At 34.7% G+C, this 9,104-nt stretch overlaps 1 protein-coding gene across 7 annotated transcripts in view; it reads right to left on the reverse strand.

Moving 5' to 3' along the window:
• LOC106880501 (microtubule-associated serine/threonine-protein kinase 3) overlaps positions 1-9,104 on the reverse strand; it is a 260,570-nt gene that overhangs the window by 36,032 nt on the left and 215,434 nt on the right. For all 7 annotated transcript variants that reach the window (XM_052970660.1, XM_052970661.1, XM_052970659.1 and 4 more), the window contains 6 exons: positions 7,411-7,492; positions 6,152-6,327; positions 4,022-4,097; positions 2,852-3,052; positions 1,468-1,566; positions 875-1,001 (listed from right to left, as the gene is read on the reverse strand). In XM_052970660.1, coding sequence (XP_052826620.1) covers positions 875-1,001; positions 1,468-1,566; positions 2,852-3,052; positions 4,022-4,097; positions 6,152-6,327; positions 7,411-7,492 — 761 coding nt within the window. The remainder of the gene's footprint in view (positions 1-874; positions 1,002-1,467; positions 1,567-2,851; positions 3,053-4,021; positions 4,098-6,151; positions 6,328-7,410; positions 7,493-9,104) is intronic.

Genomic DNA, 9,104 nt, shown 5'->3' on the forward strand with positions numbered 1-9,104 from the left:
AGAGAACAAACATATGGTTAATTTGTTTAATATCAGTTATGGCATACATACATACATGGGCTGGTTGTAGGACTTATTTAAGACAGGATTTTAGAACTGGCTGCTTTTACAATTGCCAACTCTTTCTAAGGATTTTTTTTTTTTTGATATTCCACCAGTTTTTGAAAATTCAGAGTGACCACTTGTAACATCAACAAGGAATGAAAACATCCTATTACCATTTAGCTCAGACAGTGACGAGTGAAGCTATGGAAAGTCAACATTGACATACATATGCACACACATATATGTACACACGCACACACACATGATGGGCTTCTGTCCAGTTTGTCTAATTAATGCTTTTCCTTGCCACTAAACTTGAGTTTGCATTCCACAATTTTGAAAATGCAGCACATAATGTTCATCGGGAGTGTAAACACCATGGCACTGTTTTTTTTTTTTTTATTTCAGACAATTTCATGTAAGTGGAAATAGTAACTTTAAAGTATACATACACATGCACACAGAATTTCCAAGCAAAGTCTATTCATCAGTTTTATTCACGAGATATCAGTCAGTCTAAAGCAACAAATATAAGACAAATTGTCCAAGGTGCTATGCAATGAGACTGTACCTAAAACCATGTGGCTGTGAAGCTAACTTTATAACCATGTAACTATACTTACACACATCCACACACACCCACTCACATACATACATACATACATATATATATAAAGAGAAACAGACAAAGTTGTGTATTAAATGCTTGAACAATTCACAATTCACTCTGGTCTACTTTGCATGTAATATTACAAAGCCTTTGGTATTTAAATCAAAAGAAACTGAAAAACTCAGATTGGCAGGAAAGAGAGAGTGTGTGTGTTCTTACCAGCAAGTGGATCTCTGTTTAATCCCAATTTCTGGATGATATACTGGGGGATATCAGCTTTGACATACTGGCGTGCATGGCCTTCTGCTGCCTCCAGCATATGGTAAAATTGCTCTGGGTTGAATTCCTTTAGGGGACAAAAAGGGAGAAAAAACAAAAATAAGATGAATAAACTTAATTGTAATCAAGATAGCTCAGTTGGTTTATTCACCAGTGAGAAGCATATTTAGTTTCTTATCAATTCTATCTTGTTCTGTTGTAGCACTAGCACATCATCTTAGACAAATTTCAACAGTCATAATTCTTTCTTGTGAAACAATTCTCAAATCTTTTAGAAATGATTCTCATTTCACTATAGTCACATATGGGTTAGATATTTCTTCAGAATTGGATATTTGCATTAATTACTGGGGAGGTTAAAAGTGGGAGCAACTACATCCTGATGTACGTGGCACTTTAGACACAATAAGCTTGAATTTCAAATGTTGCATCATCACGGGTTCAAAAACCCCACTTTTTTCCAATGAGGGAGAGATTATTTTGGTTAATACAGATTAGGCCGACTTGACAAGACAAACACTGTAGTGACTTACCAAGCATTCCAGTAGACGAGCTGGTCGGGAAACTATGATGAGTAGCTTTTTGATGAGTGGATAGAGGTACTGATATGTCTCTTCAGATCTCTCTTGAGCCTTCAATAAGAAATAGGAAACAAAATTATTGGATAATGGAATACAAGATTCAAAAGGTAGAAACAATATATAAGTCAGTATGATGCCACAGTAACAAACCCAAAACCACGTGGTTACAAAGTGAACTTCTTAGCCACATTGTTGCACACACAAACTATAATACAAGGTTCTGAATAAGGCTAAAAAGGCAGTTACTGAAATTCATTGTTGTTCTTAAAAAGCTTCTCTAGGCATTGATGCACGAAAGCTTCAACATTTCACAGCAGAATTAGCTGAAGCCCACAAAATTATGTACCAATTTTCCAACAAGTTTGGCTACCTTTTTGAATTCAATAAGCATGGCTTAGTGGTTAGGAATATTCGGCTTGTACTTGTAAGGTAGTAAATTCAATTCTTGGCAGCACATTGTGTCCTTGGGCAAGGCACTTTCACATCACTCCAGTTCACTCAAATGGCAAAAATGAGTCATACCAGTAATTCAAAGGGCTGAATCTCTCTACACTAAGTGTAGACATGTCTGTGGAGTGCCCAGCCACTTGCATATTAATTTCACAAGTAGGCTGTTTCATTGATTGGATCAACTGGAATGCTTCTCAATATAACAGATGGAGGGCAAGTTATTTCTACCATCTATGGGTATGCTAAAAAACAGCACAATATCCATGAAGTTTGAAAACAGTTTTCCATGCTCAGAACTGCTGAAGCATGGAATAAAATCTGCATTGGCTGTTATCTATCAGGACGCTGCATCCTTCAAAAGTTCCATGTCTTCCAAAACCCACCAATACTACTCCTGAATTGCTGATGCACACTTTCCACTTTATGTCCTTTTGTGCTTTATCCTATATACTGTGCAAATATTTTTGGCTATCATTTTTGTCTTTCTTTACTTGACTTATTGTTGCTCTCTGTCCCCTCTTTTACCATTTTCTGAGGAACAGTAGTGTACCTGAACACTGTATACAACAAGCTTATTATTATTATTAATAAAGTGGTGAGCTGGCAGAATCGTTAGCATGCTGGGCAAACTGCTTAAAGGCATTTTGCCTGTCTTTATGTTCTAAGTTCAAATTCTGCTGGCATCAACTTTGCCTTTCATTCTTTCAGGGTCAACAATTTCCCTGGAATAATAATAGTAATAATAATAATAATAATAATAATAATAATAATAGTCATCGTTAATTCTAGAAGGATCATGGGTAAATTCAGGTTGTTTGTCAGCAGTAAATATTTGCTATAAAGAAAAACAATAAAATAACCAAATAAAAGAAATAAAAGAGCTTACATCTTTGAGTAGTTTCTCTAAATTTTCTGACAATTCACAGAAATAATTACTAGTTATTAGTTTTTCCTGAGATTTTTGAAGACAATCTCTTGCCATTTCAAGTACTTGGTGATGAAGAAAGCTTAAAATTGCATCAGGTTCAACTGGTGCTCGGTTTAATTCAATAAAGAGCTCCAGTCTTTCTTCCATCTGATCAGTGGCCTATATAAATAGATAGAAACAGAATTTATACCTTGGATACTATCAATGAGCCCTACAGTTATCATCCAACAAATATTTACAAACAAACATTCAAACAAAGGATTTAATCTTCCTTGGCAGCAACACCTTACAAAGCAAAAGATGTATGGCATCTTGATAATCAGAGAAAGAACACATTATGCAGAACACTGCTGGAGAAAAAGAACAATCTTCTCCTCTTGTAACCCATGCACTGACATACAGGTATTGGTAGAACAAGAAGTGCATATATCAATCAACTCGTGGAAGACACTGGATATCAAGGTGAGGATATGAAGACTGCAATAGCAGATCAGGACATCTGCTGTGAAAGAGTTGTATTGCTCTGGGCAAGATGTTTGACCATTGACATATAGAAGGATTTAATTGTATACATGATTTCTCTATTAACCATGTCAGACCACCAGAATAAAAAAAAAAAACAAATAAAAAACATTTCTAGTTACTTTATTCATAAAAAAACACTAATAAGTAAAGTTACTAAAAAAAACAACACTTCATATTCTCAAAGCCATTTCTTCTCTTTAGATGCTTTTAAATCTATTTTTAAAACATAATTAAGCAGAAAAATACAATTAGGAAGACAAGCATAAATTAATTTAGAGCTATGTCTGATTGAATTGAGAAGAAATCATATTAAGGAAGCTGTTGGATTTCATGTTGAAAATTAATTCAAAATGTTCATGGAAGTTTTTTTAAGAATATTATTCCTGAACTGATTTTAAGGAATAAAGGAGTATAAAACTAAAAACAGCAGATGAAATAATTTTACAGCAGACATAGTTAAGTCTAAACATAAGGCAGACAAATTTAATTTTTGCTTTTGAGCAATACAATACTGAAGTAATGGATATGTGTATATGAAAGAGACAGACAGATAGAAATATGGTGGCAATGAAAGGAAGAGAGAAATATTTAAAAGAATCTAACCTTAGGGAATCTCTCTTTATACATATTATTCATCATGACTATTTCCAAATCACTTGCAGGAGAGCGAGCAGGACTACTACAATTGGAAAATATAAACAAACATTAGTTAATTAATCAAATATTTTTTTTTGTACATTAATGAAGAAATAAGAGAAGCATGTATATCTCAGTATTGATGTGTATGTAAATGTATGTATGATTGTATGTGCATTTATATATATATAAACAATATCATCTAACATCCATTTTTCCACACCTGCACTGGTTGGACAGAGCTTATTTGAAGCAAATTTTTTATGGCTGGATGCCCTTCCTGTCACCAACCCATATCTGTTTCCTAGCAAGATAATATTTCCCTGTGGCCAGATATGTTCTTGCAGAATATTGGAGACGAATGACATTGCTTCTAAGACAGTGACAATCATTTACAATGTGTGTGTGTGTGTGTGTGTGTGTGTGTGTGTATATATATATATATATATATATATATTGGTGGGCAACCTTTGACTTATCCAAAAGGCTTTTTAACCCAATATTTACACATCATTATTGACAGCTTTACCTGCTTCAAGTTCCAATGTTCTTCAATATCCCCAAAACACACACACACACACACACACACGTATATATAAATAAATATATCTAAAATATGATCGTATGGAAAAATGGACATTTTATATCTATCTATCTATTTATCTATCTATCTATCTATATATATATATATCATCATTTAACATCCGTTTTCTATGCTGGCATGGGGGTGAACAGTTTGACTGGAGCTGGTAAGGCCAGGGGTTGCACCAGGCTCTATTGTCTGTCCTAGTTTCTATGGTAGGATACCCTTCCTAATGCCAAGCATTCCAGAGTGTATTGGGTGCATTTTATGTAGCACCAGAACCAGAACCAGTGCTTCTAGCATGATATATATATATATGTACACACACACACATATATACATATAAGTGTCTTCTACTATAGCTTCAGGCTGACCAAAACCGTGAGTGGATTTAGTAGACGGAAACTGAAGGAAGCCTGTCATATGTGTGTATATATATATATATATATATATATATATATATATATATATGCTAATTTGTAGCTGATATCTAAAACTATTTTGATTTTCTTTTGTCAATAACTTTTACTTCTGATGTTACATCATTATATCTATCAATAACTGGACCAAAGTAACTGCTTGTATCAAAACGACTGAATAGCTGAGTTGTTTTGGTAAGATAATCTCTTTCAGATCAAACTGTCTGCATCAGGTAAATCTTTATCAGTTTTTGTTTTTAGTTTTTTTTTACATTAGAATCTAGGGGAGGTCATCTGAGTTACTGCTTTATTGCTTTGTTTGCTTCTCAAAAAATAAGGAGGTCAGTGAAAATTTTTCTTTTTTCTTTTTTTTAGATAAAGTTAAAACTCATCTTCATTGTCATATATGACAAAGTACATCAACTGATGCACTAGATGATGGTGCTTTTGCATTCGAAATGGTGACAGATTGACACATTATGGTAAATGCTACCATCACCAGGCAGCATTCTGAATAGTAGTTGAAGATGAGATAAGAGACCAAAGAAAACACATGACCTTTGACATATAAGGCTGTAGGTTATCTAGTGAAAACAAAAACAAATGAAAATAAATAAAAAAGCCTTTTTGAAAGAAACAACCAACTGATATAAACTAGTTTTAAAAATGATACAAAGAAAGTAAATACAAACAGATAAGGCTCACCTACAAATATCATCTTAACCAAGATGCAACTTGTTTAGGTTCCGGAGAAAAGTGGATTACGAATAAACCATTTTACTATATTTCTGTTGGCAGACGTTACCTTTTGTTTCAATTAATTTTGAAAATAAACAAAGAACTTAGTAAAATAACTTTGTTGTTATTACACTAATCTAATGTGAAATTTTGATGGAAAGTTTTGATTTAACCCTTTTGCATTCAGATCACTCTTTCAAATGTAATGCTTGTTTATTCACATTGTTTTGAATTAACCATGCATTTTCTCAGAGTTTTGAGACTGGTGTATGAGAGGTGTGCACCACAACATACAGGTCTGTAAAATTATAAATAAGCAAATAAAGTACAGTGCTGTGCAGTGGCAAGAGTCCTTACCTCAAACTTCGGGAGCGGGGTCGGGGTCGCGGTGACCACCGTCCTCCACCAGAGTCATCCTCAGGTGGAACAGCATTGTTTTCGTTACTTCCAAAATGTCTAGTGAGAATATGCAGTTCATCTGGAGTAGGCTGAGATGGCAGCTGGTGAAGACGCTCTTGAGAAGAGCACTGGGACTGAAATGTTAAGGAAAGAAAACCAAAATTAACAAAGGGGATTGGCAATTAAAATGATATAAGTGATTTGAAAGAGATTTGGCTGTTATTTCTAGCAGGTCAAGCGAGCCCCCACATCAAAGTGGCTTCTAATTTTTTTCTTCTTTTTTAAAATCTTTTGGTTAGGAAGAAAGATAGTGTCCATGATTTTTTACAGGTCATGTGGCACAGGTGGGTGGAAGAGGGGAAGATATTCTCAAACTAGAGACTTGAATGCTTGCAACAGAACGAACTGTGTTAAAGGTAGCAACCAGATGGTGGTGCTAACTGGGTGACTGATTAAATCTTCCACCCAAGTGGACTATGGCAGGAGGAATTGAACTCAGAGTTCAAAGAACTGCAACAAATACTACAGGATATCTGGCCAGACATTCTTACAGTTCTACCAATCCACTGCCCTAGATCAGTATTTTTTTTTTTCGTCTTCAAAAGAGATGAAGGCCAAGCTTGACTCTGGCAGGATTTGAAATGGGGAATTGTAACAAATACTGTGAGGTGTTCTACCTTGTGATTTTATGACTCTGCCAATTTGCTATCTTAGTTAGCTTGTCTTCTACCTGATTTCAGGAACATTGTGATTTTAAGCCAGGAATAAAGATAAGGAGACAGAAAAGATTAAAAAGTCATTATAATCATCATCATCATAATGCCCACTTTTCCATGCTTGCATAGCTTCGACACAGTTTATCAAGGCAGGTTTTCCACTGTAGGATGCCCTTCCTGTCATCAACCCTTACCTGTTTTGAAGCAAGGTAATATTTCCCCACAGCCAGACATGTTTTCACAGAAAATTGAAAATTTGATATTCATTTAGAACATTACAAAATGTCACACACATACATACAAATACACAAATAGATCTTTCAGTTTGCTTACCAAATTCATTCATAAGGCTTCGGTTGGCATGGGGCTTTAGTAGAAAATACTTGCCCAAAGTGCCACACAATGGAGCTGAACTTAAAACTGTGTATGTAGTTGGGAAGCAAACTTCTTAAAGTAAAGTTATAAAAATATATAAATACATAAAAATTTGAAGTAACATACCGAGACATTGGAGCTAGCAGGTGTGTTGGTTCCATAACCAGATGATGGCAGTGATGCAAAAGACCATCTACGCCCATCCATCCTGAAAAACACAGAGAGAAGGAAGAGAGGATGATAATTTTGAAAAGAGAGACAACAACCAAACTGTTTAACAAAGCAGAACTCCTTTCTGTACAGGATTAATGTGGTAATAATAATATAACATGAGGGTGGAAAGTCACAGGCTTTAATAGTGGATCATAGGGTATGTTTCTGCACTCCACATCAGCTTTAAGTTGCTGGGTTCATATTCATATTGCATCAACAGCTGTCTGTGGATGCTTCATCAGGGCAAGAACTTGATCATACTTCATCCAATAAAGCATCTGCAGATAGATGTTGTTGAATAATATTCAAATGCACAGTAATTATTAAGAGTAATCTTGCATAATACTAGATGAATATGAACCCAGTAACTTAAAGCTGATGTAGGGTGCAGAAACATACATTGTGATTCACTTTGTCAGGCATGGTAACTATTCTGTCAGTTTGCTGCTTTAATAATAATAATAATAATAATAATAATAATAATAATAATAATAATAATAATAATAATAATGAGGCAGCAAGCTGGCAGAAATGCTTAGCAGTATTTTATCTGTCTTTATGTTCTGAGTTCAAATTCCACCGAGGCTGACTTTGCCTTTCATCCTTTTGGGGTTGATAAATTAAGTATACTGGGGTCGATCTAATCGACTGGCTCCTTCCCCCAAAATTTCAGGGCTTGTGCCTAGAGCAGAAAAGAATAATAATAATAACAATAATCTTTTCTACCATAGGTATAAGGCCTGGATTTTGTGGGGAGAGAAACAGTCAATCTCATCGACCCCAGTACTCAATTTATCGACCCCAAAAGGATGAGAGGCAAAGTTAACCTTGGTAGGATTTGAACTCAGAACATAAAGACAAATGAAATACTACTAAGCATTTTATCCGGGCTTGCTAACAATTCTACTACCTCACTGCCTTAATAATAATAATTATGGTTTCAAATTTTGGCACAAGGCCAGCATGCTCAGGGAAGGGGTAAATTGATTATATCAGCCCCAGTACTCAACTGGTACTTATTTTATTGACCCCTCAAAGATGAATGGCAAAGTTAACCTCAGTAGAATTAATAATGATGATGACGATTTCTTTTATCAATGATAATAATAATAATACAAAGCATGTTGTCAAGTAACATCATCCCACCAGTACCTCAAGCCCATAATATGGACCCAGCAATACAAGATCTAAAACAGAAGTCACAAAAGGAGCAACCGTTATAAGGACTGTTTGTTGTATGGGCACAAAACCCGACAACTTTTTGAAGGGGAAGGAAGGATTAGTTGATTACATTGACATTAACTCAGAACTTAAGCAATTTTAAGATAGTGCAAAACGGAAAAAAAAAAAAAAAAATTGAAAAACAAGAATTATTTTTACATTTATTCTCAATCATTGCAATTCAAATTAGCAGACAGGTTAATTTGAAAGGGTTAATAAATTAGCTAGTTGCAGTTTGTTTCCTTTTTCAATATTTCCTAGTAAACAATCCTTTGGGTGTGAAAAGACATATTAACATGTGTGTATGTCAGTGTGTTTGTGTGTGTGCTTATATATTTAAATATATACAGGTGCACATACAAATATACACACACATATGTATACAT

This window comes from Octopus bimaculoides, chromosome 9, assembly GCF_001194135.2.
Source record: "Octopus bimaculoides isolate UCB-OBI-ISO-001 chromosome 9, ASM119413v2, whole genome shotgun sequence".
Taxonomy (NCBI): Eukaryota; Metazoa; Mollusca; class Cephalopoda; order Octopoda; family Octopodidae; genus Octopus; species Octopus bimaculoides.